Source organism: Mus musculus, chromosome 17 (assembly GCF_000001635.26).
Source record: "Mus musculus strain C57BL/6J chromosome 17, GRCm38.p6 C57BL/6J".
NCBI lineage: Eukaryota > Metazoa > Chordata > Mammalia > Rodentia > Muridae > Mus > Mus musculus.
The window spans coordinates 40,593,233-40,613,397 of NC_000083.6; the positions used below are offsets into that span (position 1 = coordinate 40,593,233).

Below are 20,165 nucleotides of genomic sequence, written 5' to 3' on the forward strand. Positions count from 1 at the left end.
AATAATAAATAAAATAAAGAGATTTTCAGTATTTTGAATGAACAAAATGAGAGAGCACAACTTTAGTTTGCAGGGTTAACCATTTTTATTAGCATTTTCTTACTGAAAAACCTTTAAGAATTTATTCAAAATATTTAAAAATGGCAAACACTTATAAGATGTTTGTATATTTATGTCTGCATAATCCCAACTCTGGCACCAGGATTCATGTCCAGTATAGATGAAAGCTGTATCTAGGGAATAGCAAAATAAGAGATGTACACAACAAAATAAAAAAAAATATTTGGAACAATTTGAACTGGATCTTATTTTTATTTCCCACATTTCTCTTTGAGGACAGAGGAATGCACCTGTACAGTCTTTGCAGGTCCACATCAGGGTGATTACTCAAGTGCTTTAGTTTATGTATCAGACCTTCTAGAGTACAATGAAAGTAAAATGACCCCCACATGGCAACTTTTCCTCTATTATGATAATGGATTTGTCAGTCAGAGTTCCTTTTGCATTTCTTTTACCAGCATGTTGGCTACCTCTGAGTCCCACGAACAATTTCTTTGCTTACCTAAACATAACAAAAGCAATATACAGCAAGCAAATAGCCAACATTGATTTAAATGGAGAGAAACTTAAAGCAGGTCCACTGAAATCAGGGGCAAGACAAGGCTGCCCACTTGCTCCCTATCTTTTCCATGTAGTACTTAAAGTTCTAGCTAGAGCAATAAAACAAGAGAGCAAGGAGATACAAATTGGAAAGAAAGAAGTAAAAGTGTTACGATTTCTGCATGATATGATAGTATACATAAGGCAGTGCAACAGGGTTTTTGTTTCCCCTTCTAAGAAGAACCGAAGTATCCACACTTTGATTTTCCTTCTTCTTGAGCTTCATTTGGTCTGTGAATTGTATTTTGGGTATTCTGAGCTTCTGGGCTAATACCCACTTATCAGTGAGTATATAACATGTGTGTTCTTTTGTGATTGGGTCACCTAACTCAGGATGATATTTTCTAGTTCCATCCATTTGCCTAAGAATTTCATAAACTCATTGTTTTTAATAACTGAGTAGTACTCCATTGTGTAAATGTACCACATTTTCTGTATCCGTTCCTCTGTTGAGGGACATCTGCATTCTTTCCAGCTTCTTGATATTATAAATAAGACTGCTATGGACATAGTGGAGTGTATGTCCTTATGGCATGTAGGAACATGTTCTGGGTATATGCCCAGGAGCTGTATAGCTGGGTCCTCAGGTAGTACTAAGTCCAATTTTCTGAGGAACTGCCAAACTGATTTTCAGAGTGGTTGTACCTACTTGCAATCCTACCAGCAATGGAGGAGTGTTCTGCTTTCTCCACATCCTTGTCAGCATCTGCTGTCACCTGAGGTTTTTATCCTAGCCTTTCTGATTGGTGTAAGGGATAATGGAATCTCGATTAGAAAAAGATCTTTACCAATCCTACTTCTGATAGAGGGCTAATATCCAATATATATACAAATAACTCAAGAAGTTAGACTCCAGAGAAGCAAATAACCCTATTTAAAAATGGGATACAAAACTAAACAAATAATTCTCAACTGAGGAATACTGAATGGCTGAGAGGCACCTAAGGAAATGATTAACATTTTTTTTAAACCATAACAAATGAACTCAGAGATCTTTAGGCCTTTGTTAAGCACAGAAAATAAATTAGCTGGGTGGGGCCCAATCCTGAGATTACCATTCCCACCAAGCTTCTACCCAATGAACTCGAGAATCTGCCTGCCTTTTTTAAACACAAGCAAAAAGCTTAGTTGGGTGGGATCTGGCACTGCAATCACCATAACCTAAATCTCTTTCTGACAAGCTGGCTGGTGGTATAGCTGCCTCTGTTCTTTTATGCAGGGCAGTGGGTGTGGGGGAAAGAGGGTATGGGAGAAAAACCCGCATCCTGCCAGGGTTCCGGTGCTCTGGGCAGGCAGACCTGGAAGACTGCCACATGCTTTCCACCTGGCCCCGGGTGAGTGTCTGGCTGTGGGAAGCCACTGTACCCCAACTCGGCAGGTGGTGGACAAGGGGTAGTCTTAGGTACCAGGTTCTCAGCCTTGGGCATCCCAGACACCGCTGGACACCGAGCTGAGAACAGAATGAGGGGCCCAGGGGTTGCTCAGTGTAAGAAAAAAAGTCACTATCAGTCAGAGATCCTTCTCTTAGATTCTTGGTTGGAGGGATAGAGTGATCTCACAAAAGATTATAGGCTTTTGTCATTGTGTTGATGCCTTTCAGATGTAGAAAAGGATGTCTGAATACACCATGCTCTTTGTACATGGTCATAGTATCAATTTCAAATGGATACAATTAGTTATATATTCATTAAAAAGAGGAAGCATTATGAATCTTGGAAGGGGAGGGTAGACACAGGGAAATTTGAAGGGTTTGGAAAGATGAAGATACAGTGTACATGTCTGAAGTTCTCCTCTAAAATATCTTAAAGCAACAACAAAAGGAAGATTTCAGTCCAATGCACTTGAAAAGCACAATAGGATTATCCCTTGAAAACCAAATTTAACAACACATTTAAAAATGTATGCACTATATTGTTGTGAAAGTAAGACATTATTGAAGAGATTTGAGGCAATACCAAAAGACACAAATAAGGAAGACAGAGATATTATATCAGTAATCATTAAATACATACACACACAGACACACACAGACACACATTCACACACACACAAGCACACACTATGATCCCTTGATTTCTTTCAACAGAAGCAAGGATGTTTCATCCTGTGAAAACTAATGGATGCAATAAAACTGTGATAGTTAGTCTTAATTGTCAGCTTGACAGAATCTGCAATCATCCGGGTGATGGGCCTATGGGCATGTCTGCGTGTGATTATATTAGCTATATTAATTGATGTGGGAAGACCCATTTTGATTATTCACAGAACCATTCCATGGGAATCAGGGACTGCAGGGAGAAAACAAGCTGAACAAAATGTTTTTATACAATCCCAGTTTCCATTTAGTAGATGTATTGTATAGTATATTTTGAACTTCCTTTTTTTGTTGTTGTTTTCATTAAGAAGGTATGTTGTTAAAATAATTTTTAAGAAGATATAATTAGGAAAATCCATGGAATTCCATGACCCCTGCTGCTGCTGGCTATCAATGACTAAGGAAGCATCTGCTGCAGTAGTATCAATGACTCCAGCCTCATAATTGAGAAGGAGAAACATTGAAGGCTTTTGCAACAACCTCTTCCTCTCTCCCCAAGGGGGGGAAAAAAAACAATCATGATGGGAAGCTGTTGAAACCATAGTCTGTGTGACACCAGGAAAGAATTATAATAAGATAAGGACAATAAACGGCAGTAGATGAATATAGGCTCATTGATTACACCAATTTTAGAATTAGGTGATGGATATTGATGAAGAAATAGAAGCACATATCAGTGAGCAAAAGCATATGAGGATGATTGTAATATAAATTTTCACATGCACCTAAACTTTAGTAATAAAATATATTAAATTACAACATTAAGAAAAGAGAGGGGGAAGTGCTGAGATAGACACAGAAAGGTTTTAATCTGATTCCTATACACATGCAATGGGACCTGGGCATGGCACTCACACATAGAAACAAGTACACACACACACACACACACACACACACACACACACACACACACACACATTAAGAGAGGTAGAGAGTGAGAGAGCAAGAGAACCCTTTAGAAATTATTATTTTGTACAAATATTTGAAAATATAACAAATTAAAGCCAAATGAAAATGTCCATCATATAAAATGTGTCACAAAGGAATATATATTAATGTCAAATTTTTAAAAGTCCTTTGAACTTTCCATGAGATCCTGCTCTTATCCTGTGTCATTGTTCCATGACCACTATGAGACAATACTTTTGCTGTGCAATATGGCCCCAAAATTATTTTATGCCACATTATTTTGTGTAGTTATACATTTAGTACACGTTTATATAAGACTAAATGGTTTGAAATGTCTGGATTTATACATCCTTTACACCTTGTCAGGTTTTCAAATTCATTATTCTAAACTGCTCTATCAGTACTTTTGAACTGTCTAATTTACACCATGATACTTCAATGCAGTTGCACTAGTTGATTATATGTCTGTTTCTACAGTATGCTAATTGCTTTTAAAAATAGCTTGAAGCCATGTAGGAGACAGTATAGAAAGCTACATCAAAGTAACCTTCTACAAATTTCCTTTCCCTTTAATCCAAGTACATCAGAGACAGAGTTGGTATGGGTCTAATTATAAGCTAAGAAATCAGTCATGTCCAAAGTGGCATTTTCTTTAAAATTTTAGTGAAGGGTGTGGATTCTGTGAAAACATGAACATTTGAAAACCAAAGAAATCGGAGAAAGAATTGCAGACAAGTAGAGATTAAGAAGTGACAGTTGAACCTATCACGGGATCTTGAATCAATTCTGGAAGGAAAAAATGAGATAAGAAATTGATGAATATATAAATCAAATGTATATTTTGAAGGCTTAATCATAAAAACATACCAAGCTAAAGCAAGATCATATAACAGGGCAAGGTGTCAGCAAATAAGAACTATTTGGATTTTTGATATAAAGTCAGGCAAATTTTCTCTAAATCCAGAAAAAGTCTAAAATGGTATTCATATGAAATGATCCAATCATATGAATAATTTTTTAGTTCACTGAAAACACTTCATTTATTTTCAGAAAATGCTTAAATTGTATGTCTGAATTCTCTCTAGGCTCCAACTCCCTCAATTGGCTTGCTGCTTTATTCTGCTGTATATTCACATGGGCCTTCCACATCATTACAGCAAACTGTCACATGTGGATGCTGTGTCTATGAAGTATCAGGACTCACTAATAACATGAAGGGTAAGGAATTCTTCCTTTCAAGAAATATGTATTGAAAACATAGGAGAATAAAGGCAAGAAATATTCTACTAAATACTTGCACATCTGAAAAACCAAAGTCTATATAATCAAAAACGTGAGAAGCATTTAAAGGCAAGGGAACATTGAAGTAAATAGTAGAAAGACTAGATAAAGTACACAGGTACTAGTACCTTTATAGTGAGAAAAGCAAACTGTGACCAAAAGTGATGGACAAAAGAGAAGAGGGCAAATTTCCTCTGCCCAGACCTTACTTTAAAAGGGACAAAGGAAAATACCATGGAGCTAAGACAACACAAATAAAATAGTGGTTTTATTGGACCAGCAAGCAGATGCTGGGACATCAGGGCTCCTGTCCCCTATCACTCTCATAACTATTGAGGTGAGCCAGAAGAATAACCAAAACAAAACAAATACAATTAATCCACTCTTTTGGGAACAGAAGGCAATGAAGGCTCAAAACACAAAACACCTGCCCTCTACCCAGTTAAAGGAGGAGTCACTGTGAAGTAGAGAAGCAAAGGAGCCTGCAGCAGAAGCTGACCTGAACTGAACATACAGAAGAAACAATTCGTGCTAAGACTAAGGAGTGTGAAAGAAAGCAAATTCTATGGTAAGATGACAATATTAAAGATTACAGAGGCCAATGTCACATTAGTGACTTGGTCTTTGAAATATAAGTAGAGATTGAAGAACTGTTCAACAGCCTCGAAAAGGAAACAGGTTAGATGAGATGTAATACAGAGCAACTTACCACTCTGGAAGCAAGAATACTTAATTTGAATGCATTTCCTCATATTCCTATAATTACAAGTGAGTCTAAATTTTATCTAAACTTTGAGCCCTAAAGAAAGTGTCATAGGGAAAGAAAAAATATTTGCTATTTACTCTTCAGTGAACAAGAACAAAGGCTGTCACTCTGGAAGGTATGGGCACTGAGTGTGAAAATCCAGGGTGACCAGGACTGTTTTCCCAATAGATGTTGTCCACGAACGAAGACAGAAAAAAAATTACAGATCTATATGGGAACATTTTGACTCAAGTTATAGTTTTAAATTGCAATGAAATCCAGGCAGTAAATATCACAGAGAAGATTCCAGAGTATGTGGGGTGCTTGAAGAGGGAAATCAGAGGGAAAATGGTATTTTAAAATGTAAAATGCACAAGATCATTGTTAATCATAACTCCCCATTGTAAGACAGCCAGTTAAAATTTTGGAATAATAATGTAATAATGAAATAAGAATTTTTTGATAAAATTAAAAAAATTGAGGGTTCTAAATGTTAATATGGTATAAAAAAATGACACGTCACACTTTTAATTTACAAGGTAATCCTTTTACATGAGTTCCAGAAGGAAATTGAGCATGTACCACGCTAGGTAGCCATTAGCAGCACCTAAAGATGTAGGTCTTCATGACTCCTGAGACAGGAAATTGTATGCAATGAGCAGAAAGTGATTACAACTTAAGGAAAGCATAAAACAGCCCATCTAGCAAAATATGATTTGAGTAAGCTCAGATAGATTTGATATGGAATTCATTAATTGTTTTTATTTCTTATGGAAGAAAAAAGGGAAATTGATTTGACATATCTTGAAATTTCTTTTTGAAAAATGCTACTTCTAAAGTGTTTGTACAATTTTTTCTCTATAATCACAACTGTAGCAGGCTAATATATGTCCAGTATATATCAAATCTATAAACAGGGGATAGGGGGTAGTAAAATAAGAGATGATATACAGCAAATAAATAAATAAATCAAACTTGATTTTTTTTCAACGTTTACCTTTGAGAACGGAGGATATGTCCCGTGTAGAAAGAAGCTAAGAATCTTCTAATCTTTGCATGTACACATCAAGGACATCAGTCAATGCTTTTATTTATATGTCCTGCCAAGCATAGTTGGCACAATAAAACTTCAGGAACTCCATACTGCAACTCTTTCCTTATTTTGTTACCCAGAGTTCCTCTGGCCTATCTTCTAACAATGTGTTGCTTCCCTCTGTGTCCCCTGTACTGCTTAATTCAACAAAGGGTTTTTCTCTGTTTAGTTTCAGTCGTAACCGCTTTACCAGAGATGTTATTTCTTGTAACTCTGCTGCTGCCATCCATGCTCACTGAAGGAAGGGTGAGTGTTACATGGACAATTATCTCATATATACCTGACATTTTTAAAAAATGATATACTAAGTACAAATACAGAAATACTAATGGTATGCTGGGTTAAAGCATTTTCATTGGGTTCTTGGAAAACTTAACAGGGAAATGGCGATTGGGACTAAAGATGAACTCTCTACCTCCGGCAGCAATAGTACCCACTAGTGATATGTGGGAATTGGACGTTCGAAGAGGGACATGTGCTACAAATATGTGACCGCTGTCAAAGATGCACATTAAGGTGATAGAGATACCTGCCAGTGAGTAAAGCATTAAAGTTGAGCTCAGATATAAAGCTTGTGAAATGTGACACAGGGGAAGAAGAATTCAGCACTGAACAAAGGACCTTGTCTCAAATAGAGTTTAATATACAGACCAACATCCAAATGTATCTGTTAGCCTGTATGGGAAGTGAAGTTGGCCTCAGTCTCAGAGATAAGTCCTCAATCCTCTGTAGTATGCACATGGCTCCCAATCAAGTTTCATAACATAGTGTTCATTCATAATCAACTCTTTTTTATGATCCTTTCAGCTTTTAATAATTGCTTGATTGATTGATTAATTGATTTTTAATTATTTGGAAATCACATATTATATGCCCTCCCTTTCACTTACCTATCAACCTGTCAAATATGCACATCTTTTCCCCCAAACTACCCCCAGGGGGGAAAAAAAATATATATATATTTTAAGGTTCACTTAGTGTGGAATATATATTTATTAGAGTATGGTCAATTTCCTAATGGCCAGCACCTCAATGTAGGATGAGTGTCTCTCTGCCTATATCCCAGTGAAAGCCTTAACTAAGGAGAATTGTGAAGTGGCCTGAGCACAGTGGAGCCTGTTCTACCTTGCCTAGTGCCCTTTCTGTACCTCAGTGCTCTGAGCTGTTGAGTGGTGGGGCAGCACTTCCACAGACATTAAGATGTCTTCAGGCAGTAGCCCTGATCATGGGAATCCACATGGGATTCAGTGGGAAGACAGACTGCAAACATCAATATGGCCACTGACCCAAACATGGCACTGAGCAACTGCACAGGCCACCAGTCTCAACAGGCCTTAAGGTAGTTACATGTGCCACTAAATCAGCATAGCTCCACAAGCAGCAAAGCCTGAGACATGACTGACTTATCAAGTAGCTGAACAGACAACAAACATAAACATGAATCTCAGGCTTAATTGATGTCTAAGGAAGAAACATGGACAGCTGACAACAGTGTGGACTCCAGTGGATTCTTGGACCAAGGAGGTCCTTTGAGGTGGTCCAATCCAAAAAGGGAACCTTTCTTCTTTGCCCGGATTCAGATGGAATCTCAAAGCTGGCTGGCAGGTTCTGGGGCTGAGCCTGGGTCTCCATGAGCTCCAGGCTGTTTGACCATACTGAGTAACGACAACCTGTAGGCCTAAGTTTCTCTGTCACCTGTCATCACATCAAATATACAGGTCCACCTCTCTCCTTAGCTCTTTCACTGCTCTCTTTCTATCTTTATAGCGACACTTAAGTTCCTATGTGTTATGTATTATTATCAATATTTTCAAATTTTCTGTCCTAATAAAAGCTCTACTATAACTCAATCAAAAACACTTCTTTTCAGGAGATATTATGTACAAAACAGGATAGTATTTAAATAGAAAATTACAATTACCATCTCTCAGGAAACTCATTTTTGAATTTTGAAATGAATTGTCTTTTATTTGAGTTTTATTGCATAGAGGGAATTTTAAGTATATGACAACCTTTGCTTAGATAAAATGTATACTATGTGCATTCTTCATACCACAAATTCATAAGTTTCTTAGGTCTGTTTGTTCAAACATACAATAATGGTCACTATTCCTAAAACATAAACAAGAAGCTAGGCATAGACATAGAGTAGAAGATTTCTTATATTATTGTGGGCTCTATGAGCACAGAACTAAAAGATTAAATAAAAGAAAATCGATCCCTGGATAGGTCTTTGTTTCTTACTCTAAACCTATTGTAAACAATTGCCTCTACCTCAGGTTTTGACACAGACTGGAAAAGAAACTACCATGTCTGCTGATCACAAGACAAACCACAAGGCTGACTTGGAAAAAAATGACTCCCAAGGAGAACGAAACACGCAAGAGGCCTTTGAGATGATCCTCTGTGCCTTCAATCAAGAAAAAATGTTGCTTAAAGACCAAGCAAATTCTGGTCAACATGAGTTAAAACTGTCTAAATTCTTTACTGCCCTGAGTAAATGTGGTGCTCAGAATTATCAAGTGGACACAGTAAATTACAGAATTATACCCCATATTTACCCCTTGCATTCACCCAAATAAAATGAGAATGTAGACTGTAAATAAACACAAGAAACAAGTCTCTCCTTCCTCTAGTAAAATACTAAAAATAGCCAGATGCAGCAAAATATGGGTTTTGAACCAGCTTTGAAAGGAGTAATTTGCTTCAGAACAAATAGGCTAACCTTTTCTTTAAATGCACGTGTTATTATGGCAACATTCCAGAAAAATCACATGGGCCCGTCCCTCTTCCTCACTATAATCTGATCAAATATAAATGGGCATGTTTTATACTTCAAACTGTGTAGCTTTATATCTTTAGTGGTTTAGCCCTTGGTGACTTGCCTTGGCTCCAGGGATCACTTCATAATTAACCATACTTCTTATGGATAATTTCGTACAAGTATACGATACATATTGATCACACTCTCATCCCCAACTCTCTTACTTCCCTCTATATCCCATAAAATATAAACTCACTATGTCACCCTCCTGCTTCATGTCTTTTTTTGTTTTTGGAAGCTCATTAAGTTTAACCAGGGATATACACATCGTCAAGTATGAAGTGATCTCTGGAGCCAAGGCAAGTCACCAAGGGCTAAACCACTAAAGACACTGACACCCTGTGCTCCAGGAGTAAGGCTGACCTGGGAGTTACTATACAGTCAAGTCAGTTAAGTTCTTACAAATCTCAGATAAGGGAATACTAAAGCACTTATTCTTGAAGACAGGGCTTTGTAAATAGAACAGCCTTCACACTGAGATTTCAAATGGCTGCTCCTCCACCAACAAGTTCTCCTGGAGGCCTGGTAGGATAATGTTCACAGTAAGTTTTCAATGTGCATACCTATTAAAGCAGTTGAATGTTTGTAAAAGTGTGACAGTCTCCTTAGAAATGACGCTCATTGATACTTTTGTCACAAGAAGAACTCAAAGCATGTGTAGCATTCATAGTCTAGAGCTGCTTCCCACAGAGCTTTGGATTGTGAAGTCTTGTCATATGGATTTGTTATTGTCTATATCTTGTGTCCACTTCTTAGTAATGGGCCATGATGTTTTGATAATTTTTAAATTTGATTGAGGGTGTCCTAATTGGCAAAGCAGAATATAAGCTACCACACTTTTATTTTACAGAATAAAACTATGAACTCTGATTTTTCTAAATTGTAACTTAATATGCATTTTTAAAATTCTTAACATGGAGATACACATACTAAGAAAGGAAATAAATTGAGAAATAAAATATCAAAGATTTTGAATATGTGCTCAATAAAAGATGAAGCAGTACAAAGTTTTCCATAGGAACATATTACATAGGAGATACATCACATTCTAAAATGAAACTCACACTCCATTAAAAATGCAAAACTCACCTTTCACCTAAATGCAGCTCAAACCCTCACAATCTTCCAGTTCAGTAAAAGCAGGATAATCTGTAGCACTGTCTTACCGAAGCTCTGTAATTTGCCTGTATTCTCTGAAGACATTAACTACATCAATTTTCTCACATGAAAATATACCATTATCTATTCTAATATAAATTCCCTGTTGCGTAAGTTAAAGCCCATATTGTGGTAAATGGTTGATCCAGTTGGACTTGGTTGCCATCATTGTGTTTATGGTTTTTATGTTTAATTATTTATATTGGTAATAAAAGTGTATTAGTTGTTTTTTCCTTACTTGGACAAATGACCAAAAGTAATTTAGAGGAAATAATTCATCTCTATTTGGGCTCAGTGTAGAGAATCTTTATTCCAGTTGTTTTCTGCTTGCCTTAATTAGTCCCCACTGCTGACATGACCTAAGAGAGGTATCAATCATTTATCATATGAAAAGTTACAGGTGGTAGATTCCTGCAGAAGGAGAATCAGTGTCCTCCAAAGAGGAGCTAATGCTGAGGTTATACACTTTCATGTCATCATCACTGGACCTGTGTTCTCATAATCAATACTAAATGGACTTAATAAATGGCACATTTGTTGAAGAAAGGAGAGGCTATAAATTTGAAGGGAGAGATGGACAGTAGGGGAAGTTGAAAGGGCATAATGTAGATGCAGTGCTCATGTGTGAAGTCATAAAAAATATTTTTAAAGCAACAACAAAGAAAAAACACAAAGAAAATTGGCAAATAGTATATTATTCCAAACAAAATACTTACAAACCAAATTCAACAACAGATTTTAAAAATTTTTACATCATGATCGACTTAGTTTCATTCCAATGAAACAGGGATGTTTCAACAAGTCAAGACTAATGGACCTAATAAACCAGTGATAGTATTAACAACTTGACAGGTACAAGAATCCCCAGGTGATAGACATCTAGGGATTATTTTAACTACATAAGCTGATGTTGAAAGACTCTTGTTGATTATGGACAGGACCTTCCATGGACATGGGATCCTGGACTGCATAAAAAGGAGAAATGAAGCTGACTAAAAGCCTGCCTCTGTACTTGCATTTTTCCTCTTAATACATGTTGTTTCTTGTCCTTTGAAGACTGTATGTGTGTATGTGTATACACACACACATATATATGTATATGTGTGTGTGTATATATATATATATATATATATATATATATATATATTGTCCCATCCAGCAGAACCTAGTTATTCCATGGGTTGAGGAGGACTGAGGCCTGCAAGAGAAGCAGGCGGAGAAAGGGGAGCGAGATCAAGCAAAGAGTTGTCAAGATCTCTTTAATGGAGGCTAGGAGCCTAGTTATAAGCACATGAGAGAAAATAGGGAGGGGTCGAGGGGGTATAATAAAATACAGAGAAAGGGATGGACATCTGGAGCAGATGCTGATTACAGGCTTCTTGCAGCTTATCTTGGAATGTCGGCCCCCTAACAGTCCCGAGCAGCCTTCAAACATTCTGCAGTTTATCTTGGAGTGCCAACCCTGACCTAACAGTCCCAGAAAGCCATCAACATCTTATAGCTATCTTAGAGTGCCATAAACAGTCCCAGGCACCAAACGGAGACATGGAGGAGGAGGTGAAGCTGCATTAATCTAAGCAGTTCTAGGCGCCAAGTGAAGGAGGGAGTGAAGCTGGCAGTCTCAGGCGCCAGGTGGAGGCAATGAAGGACGGGGTGACATAATTCCCTTCAAAGGGTCAGCCAGATCTTTAGGGTGAGAGTAACTGCAGGACTTAGTTTCCCACAATTTGGTCTCTCAATATATATATATATAATGTGTGTGTACATATACATATACATATACACGTACACGTACACGTACACGTACACATACACATACACATATACATATATGAGAAAGTATTTTTTAAATAATTTTAATTTTTTTTCTACATAAGCAGATATGTTTTTAAAAGAAATTTAAAAAACAACAATACCAGGCATATTATATATTTTAAATAATTCTACCTGATGAAGTGAAATACCATGGTTCACTCCTTTTTTCTTCTCTGCATATGAAAACACAAGACACCACAAGTCACATATACTTTTGAGGGCGCACAAGGAAAAATGCAGGGAAAGATACACAACACACACATACCTTCCCAGTCTCCCCTCCCACAATTCTTAAATTTTTAATTGAAACATTTGTGCGTAAATTGGTGTTTCTACTGCTCCACTGGTGTCCTAGTCTGCCTACAGTAGGTGGACTCTTCAGGTTCCACATGGCCAGTACTGTGAGTCACAGCTAATGTCATCCCAAATGATTCTTGGGTATCTCCCTTATTCCAGCTCTCTGTCTCCTCCTAGACCTGGCAACCACCTCCTCACACACACCCCCTCACCATTGCAGATTTACATTCATTTTCATAGCCATCTAGCCATCTCTCCTGTCCTTCCTGACTCTAATCCTAAACTACTATTCCCTTCCCCATCACCTATCCTTTCAAATTGCCTCCCTCCATCTTTCTTTTATAAGTGTTTTAATATCCCTTCCAAGTTAGATTAAAGCATCCTCACTTGGGCCTTCCTTCTTGTTTCCCTTTTTTGGGTCTGTAGAGTATAACATGGTACCTTTACTTAATAACTAATATACACTATTAAATGAGTACTTCCCATACATGTCCTTTCGAGATTGGGTTACCTCACTGAGACGATATTCTCAAGTTCCATCCATTTGCTGTAGTTACCAATGGGTACATGAACTGGCTTCCTGAAAGAAAAGCTGGGGCTGTATGAGAGAGATGACAAGACAAAAATTCTGATCAAAGCCCAATGTTACTTAAGAGTCTGAGCTTATAGGGGGTGGGGGCCCCATTCCCCCACTTTGCCAAGATCTAGTCGCTATGTCAGGACCTGTCAGGAAACAGGCTCAGCCTCTCAGCATGTAGTGGCATCTTGGAGAAAGCAGCAGAGTTGGGAGGACAATAGACTTTACCTAGGTTGGAAGACTCCACCCTAGGTAAGCTAGCAACTATGGCAAACAAGGTCTGAGCCAGCCTATTCAAGACTGGGAGGAGGGAACAATTTGCCTACAAAATTCATGATGCCTTTGTTTTTTTTTTGTTGTTTTGTTTTGTTTTGTTTTGTTTTGTTTTCTTCTCTTTTCCATTTTTTTAAATTAGGTATTTTCCTCGTTTACATTTTCAATGCTATCCCAAAGGTCCCCGATATCCACCCCCCCAATCCCCTACCCACCCACTCCCCCTTTTTGGCCCTGGCATTCCCCTGTACTGGGGCATATAAAGTTTGCAAGTCCAGTGGGCCTCTCTTTGCAGTGATGGCCAACTAGGCCATCTTTTGATACATATGCAGCTAAAGACAAGAGCTCCCGGGTATTGGTTAGTCCATATTGTTGTTCCACCTATAGGTTTGCAGATCCCTTTAGCTCCTTGGGTACTTTCTCTAGATCGTCCATTGGGGGCCGTGTGACCCATCCAATAGCTGACTGTGATCATCCACTTCTGTGTTTGATAGGCCCCGGCATAGTCTCACAAGAGAGAGCTATATCTGGGTCCTTTCAGCAAAATCTTGCTAGTGTATGCAATGGTGTCAGCATTTGGAAGCTGATCTTGGGATGGATCCCTGCATATGGCAATCACTAGATGGTCCATTATTTCATCACAGCTCCAAATTTTGTCTCTGTAACTCCTTCTATGGGTGTTTTGTTCCCATTTCTAAGAAAGGGTAAAGTGTCCACACTTTGGTCTTTGTTCTTCTTGGATTTCATGCATTTGGCAAGTTATATCTTAGATCTTGGGTATCCTAAGTTTCTGGGCTAATATCCACTTATCAGTGAGTACATATTATGTGAGTTCCGTTGTGATTGGGTTACTTCACTCAGGATGATACCCTCCAGGTCCATCCATTTGCCTAGGAATTTCATAAATTCACTTTTTAATAGCTGAGTAGTATTCCATTGTGTAAATGTACCACATTTTCTGTATCCATTCCTCTGTTGAGGGGCGTCTGGGTTTATTCCAGCTTCTGGCTATTATAAACAAGGCTGCTATGAACATAGTGGAGCATGTGTCCTACTTACCAGTTGGGACATCTTCTGGATATATGCCCAGGAGAGGTATTGCTGGATCCTCCGGTAGTACTATGTCCAATTTTCTGAGGAACCGCCAGACTGAATTCCAGAGTGGTTGTACAAGCTTGCAATCCCACCAACAATGGAGGAGTGTTCCCCTTTCTCCACATCCTCACCAGCATCTGCTGTCACCTGAGTTTTTGATCTTACCCATTCTGACTGGAGTGAAGTGGAATCTCAGTGTTGTTTTGATTTGCATTTCCCTGATGATTAAGGATGTTGAACATTTTTTCAGGTGCTTCTCCGCCATTCGGTATTCCTCAGGTGAGAATTCTTTGTTCAGCTCTGAGCCCCATTTTTAATGGGGTTATTTGATTTTCTGGATTCCACCTTCTTGAGTTCTTTATATATATTGGATATTAGTCCCCTATCCGATTTGGGATAGGTAAAGATCCTTTCCCAACCTGTTGGTGGCCTTTTTGTCTTATTGACGGTGTCATTTGCTTTGCAGAAGCTTTGCAATTTTATGAGGTCCCATTTATCGATTCTTGATCTTACAGCACAAGCCATTGCTGTTCTATTCAGGAATTTTTCCCCTGTACTCATATCTTCGAGGCTTTTCCCTACTTTCTCCTCTATAAGTTTCAGTGTCTCTGGTTTTATGTGGAGTTCCTTATTCCACTTAGATTTGACCTTAGTACAAGGAGATAGAAATGGATCAATTCGCATTCTTCTACATAATAACCGCCAGTTGTGCCAGCACCATTTGTTGAAAATGCTGTCTTTTTTCCATTGGATGGTTTTAGCTCCCTTGTCAAAGATCAAGTGATCATAGGTGTGTGAATTCATCTCTGGGTCTTCAATTCTTTTCCATTAGTCTACTTGTCTGTCACTATACCAGTACCATGCAGTTTTTTATCACAATTGCTCTGTAGTACAGTTTTAGGTCCAGCATGGTGATTCCACCAGAGGTTCTTTTATCCTTGAGAAGAGTTTTTGCTATCCTAGGTTTTTTGTTATTCCAGATGAATCTGCCGATTAACCTTTCTAATTCCTTGAAGAATTGAGTTGGAATTTTGATGGGGATTGCATTGAATCTGTAGATTGCTTTTGGCAAGATGGCCATTTTTACAATGTTGATCCTGCCAATCCATGAGCATGGGAGATCTTTCCATCTTCTGAGATCTTCTTTAATTTCTTTCTTTAGAGACTTGAAGTTCTTATCATACAGATCTTTCACTTCCTTAGGTAGAGTCATGCCAAGGTATTTTATATTATTTGTGACTATTGAGAAGGGTGTTGTTTCCATAATTTCTTTTTCAGCCTGTTTATCCTTTGTGTACAGAAAGGCCATTGACTTGATTGAGTTAATTTTATATCCAGCTACTTTATTGAAGCTGTTTATCAGGCTTAGGAGTTCTCTGGTAGAATTTTTAGGGTCACTTATATATACTATCATATCATCTGCAAAAACTGATATTTTGACTTCTTCCTTTCCAATTTGTATCCCCTTGATCTTCTTTTGTTGTCTAATTGCTCTGGCTAGGACTTCAAGTACAATGTTGAATAGGTAGGGCGAGAGTGGACAGCCTTGTCTAGTCCCTGATTTTAGTGGGATTGCTTCCAGCTTCTCACCATTTACTTTGATGTTGGCTACTGGTTTGCTGTAGATTGCTTTTATCATGTTTAGGTATGGGCCTTGAATTCCTGATCTTTCCAAGACTTTTATCATGAATGGATATTGGATTTTGTCATATGCTTTCTCAGCATCTAACGAGACGATCATGTGCTTTTTGTCTTTGAGTTTGTTTATATACTGGATTACATTGATGGATTTCCCTATATTGAACCATCCCTGCATCCCTGGGATGAAACCTACTTGGTCAGGATGGATGATTGTTTTGATGTGTTCTTGGATTCGGTTAGCGAGGACTTTATTGAGGATTTTTGCATCGATATTCATAAGGGAAATTGGTCTGAAGGTCTCTATCTTTGTTGAGTCTTTTTGTGGTTTAGGTATCAGAGTAATTGTGGCTTCATAGAATGAGTTGGGTAGAGTACCTTCCGTTTCTATTTTGTGGAATAGTTTGTGAAGAACTGGAATTATGTCTTCTTTGAAGGTCTGATGAACTCTGCACTAAACCCATCTGGTCCTGGGCTTTTTTTGGCCGGGAGACTATTAATGACTGCTTCTATTTCTTTAGGGGATATAGGACTGTTGAGATCATTAACCTGATATTGATTTAGCTTTGGTACCTGGTATCTGTTTAGAAACTTGTCCATTTCATCCAGGTTCTCCAGTTTTGTTGCGTATAGCCTTTTGTAGAAGGATCTGATGGTGTTTTGGATTTCTTCAGGATCTATTGTTATGTTTCCCTTTTCATTTCTGATTTTGTTAAATAGGATGCTTTCCCTGTGCCCTTTAGTGAGTCTGGCTAAGGGTTTATCTATCTTGTTGATTTTCTCAAAAAACCAGCTCCTTATTCTTTGAATAGTTCTTCTTGTTTCCACTTGGTTGATTTCACCCCTGAGTTTGATTATTTCCTGCCTTCTACTCCTCTTGGGTGAATTTTCTTCCTTTTCTTCTAGACCTTTTAGGTGTGTTGTCAAGCTGCTAATGTGTGCTCTCTCTAGTTTCCTTTTGGAGGCACTCAGAGCTAGGATTTTTCCTCTTAGGAATGCTTTCATTGTCTCCCATAAGTTTGGGAATGTTGTGGCTTCATTTTCATTAAACTCCAAAAAGTCCTTAATTTTTTTCTTTATTCCTTCCTTGACCAAGGTATCATTGAGAAGAGTGTTGTTCCATTTCCACGTGAATGTTGGCTTTCTATTATTTATTTTGTTATTGAAGATCAGCCTTAATCCATGGTGATCTGATAGGATGCATGGGACAATTTCAATATTTTTTTATATGTTGAGGCTTGTTTTGTGACCAATTATGTGGTCAATTTTAGAGAAGGTACCATGAGATGCTGAGAAGAAGGTATATCCTTTTGTTTTAGGATAAAATGTTCTGTAGATATCTGTTGAGTCCATTTGTTTCATAACTTCTGTTAGTTTCACTGTGTCCCTGTTTAGTTTCTGTTTCCATGATCTGTCCATTGGTGAAAGTGGTGTGTTGAAGTCTCCCACTATTATTGTGTGAGTTGCAATGTTTGCTTTGAGCTTTACTAAAGTGTCTTTAGTGAATGTGGCTGCCCTTGCATTTGGAGCATAGATATTCAGAATTGAGAGTTCCTCTTGGAGGATTTTACCTTTGATGTGTATGAAGTGTCCCTCCTTGTATTTTTTGATAACTTTGGGTTGGATGTTGATTTTATTCGATATTAGTATTGCTACTCCATCTTGTTTCTTCAGACCATTTGCTTGGAAAATTGTTTTCCAGCCTTTCATTCTGAGGTAGAGTCTATCTTTTTCTCTGAGATGAGTTTCCTGTAAGCAGCAAAATGTTGGGTCTTGTTTGTGTAGCCAGTTTGTTAGTCTATGTCTTTTTATTGGGGAGTTGAGCCCATTGATATTAAGAGATATTAAGGAAAAGTAATTGTTGCTTCCTGTTATTTTTGTTGTTAAAGTTGGCATTCTGTTCTTGTGGCTGTCTTCTTTTAGTTTTGTTGAGGGATTATCATCTTGTTTTTTGTAGGGAGTGGTTCCCTTCCTTGTATTGGTTTTTTTCTGTTATTATCCTTTGAAGGACTGGACTCGTGGAGAGATAATGGGTGAATTTAGTTTTGTCGTGAAATACTTTGGTTTCTCCATCTATGGTAATTGAGAGTTTGGCTGGGTATAGTAGCCTGGGCTGGAATTTGTGTTCTCTTAGTGTCTGTATAACATCTGTCCAGGCTCTTCTGGCTTTCATAGTCTCTGGTGAAAAATCTGGTGTAATTCTGATAGGCTTGCCTTTATATGTTACTTGACCTTTTTCCCTTACTGCTTTTAGCATTCTATCTTTATTTAGTGCATTTGATGTTCTGATTATTATGTGTCGGGAGGATTTTCTTTTCTGGTCCAGTCTATTTGGAGTTCTGTAGGCTTCTTGTATGTTCATGGCCATCTCTTTCTTTAGATTTGGGAAGTTTTCTTCAATAATTTTGTTGAAGATGTTTGCTGGTCCTTTGAGTTGAAAATCTTCATTCTCATCCACTCCTATTATCGGTAGGTTTGGTCTTCTCATTGTGTCCTGGATTTCCTGGATGTTTTGAGTTAGGATCTTTTTGCATTTTCCATTTTCTTTGATTGTTGTGCCGATGTTCTCTATGGAATCTTCTGCACCTGAGATTCTTTCTTCCATCTCTTGTATTCTGTTGCTGATGCTGGCATCTATGGTTCCAGATTTCTTTTCTAGGGTTTCTATCTCCACCGTTGCCTCACTTTGGGTTTTCTTTATTGTGTCTACTTCCCTTTTTAGGTCTAGTATGGTTTTGTTCATTTCCATCACCTGTTTGGATGTGTTTTCCTGTTTTTCTATAAGGACTTCTACCTGTTTGGTTGTGTTTACCTGTTTTTCTTTAAGGACTTGTAACTCTTTAGCAGTGTTCTCCTGTATTTCTTTAAGTGAGTTATTAAATTCCTTCTTTATGTCCTCTACCATCATCATGAAATAGGCTTTTAAATCCAGGTCTACCTTTTCAGGTGTATTAGGGTGCGCTGGACTGGGTGAAGTGGGCGTTCTGGGTTCTGATGATGGTGAGTGGTCCTGGTTTCTGTTAGTAGGATTCTTACATTTACCTTTCGCCATCTGGCAATCTCTGGAGTTAGTTGTTATAGTTGTCTTTGTTTAGAGATTTTTCCTCTGGTGATTTTTTTACCCTCTAGCAGCAGACATGGGAGACTAACTCTCTCCTCTGAGTTTCAGTGGTCAGAGCAGTCTCTGCAGGCAAGCTCTCCTCTTTCAGAGAAGGTGCACAGTTATCTGGTGTTTGGACCTCCTCCTGGCTGAAGATTAAGGCCCAAAACAGGATCTTTCCCAGAAGCTGTGTTGCTTTGGCCAGGAAGGTGGCTGGTTGTCTGGAGCAGAAGATGGCGCCTCCTCAGAAGCTCTGTGGCTCTTGCCTGTCACAGAAACTGCTGGCCTCTGTATTCCCCACCCTCACCTGTGCAGCCTGCCCTCCGAGGAGTCCCGGAGCCAACGTGGCTCCCGCCGGAGCCTGAGGCAGAAACCTCTCAGACTGGGTGGACCCCTGTGCTCTCACCAGGAAGGTGGCCGGTTGTCTGGAGCCGAAGATGGCGCCGCCTCAGAAGCTCTCTGGCTCTCACCAGTGCCTTTGTTTTTAATACCTGGATATTATTCCATTGTGTAGATGTACCACATTTTCATTATCCATTCTTCAATTGAGGGGCATCTAGTTTGTTTCCATTTTCTGGTTATTACGAAAAAGGCTGCTATAGTTA

At 38.4% G+C, this 20,165-nt stretch overlaps 1 protein-coding gene across 1 annotated transcript; it reads left to right on the plus strand.

Annotated features, from left to right (window-relative positions):
- Window positions 1-5,361: 5,361 nt before the first annotated feature.
- Window positions 5,362-9,386, plus strand: Esp4 (exocrine gland secreted peptide 4). Its single transcript, NM_001177583.1, has 3 exons — window positions 5,362-5,513; window positions 6,953-7,029; window positions 9,063-9,386. Exons 2-3 carry the CDS (start codon window positions 6,979-6,981, stop codon window positions 9,363-9,365), a joined length of 354 nt encoding a protein of 117 aa, NP_001171054.1. The 5' UTR covers window positions 5,362-5,513; window positions 6,953-6,978; the 3' UTR covers window positions 9,366-9,386.
- Window positions 9,387-20,165: the final 10,779 nt, after the last annotated feature.

Coding starts and splice junctions, on each gene's coding strand:
- Esp4 (NM_001177583.1), top strand. CDS start 6,979: ATGTTATTTCTTGTAACTCTGCTGCTGCCATCCATGCTCACTGAAGGA. Junction 7,030..9,062: donor CCATGCTCACTGAAGGAAGG/GTGAGTGTTACA, acceptor CCTCTACCTCAG/GTTTTGACACAGACTGGAAA.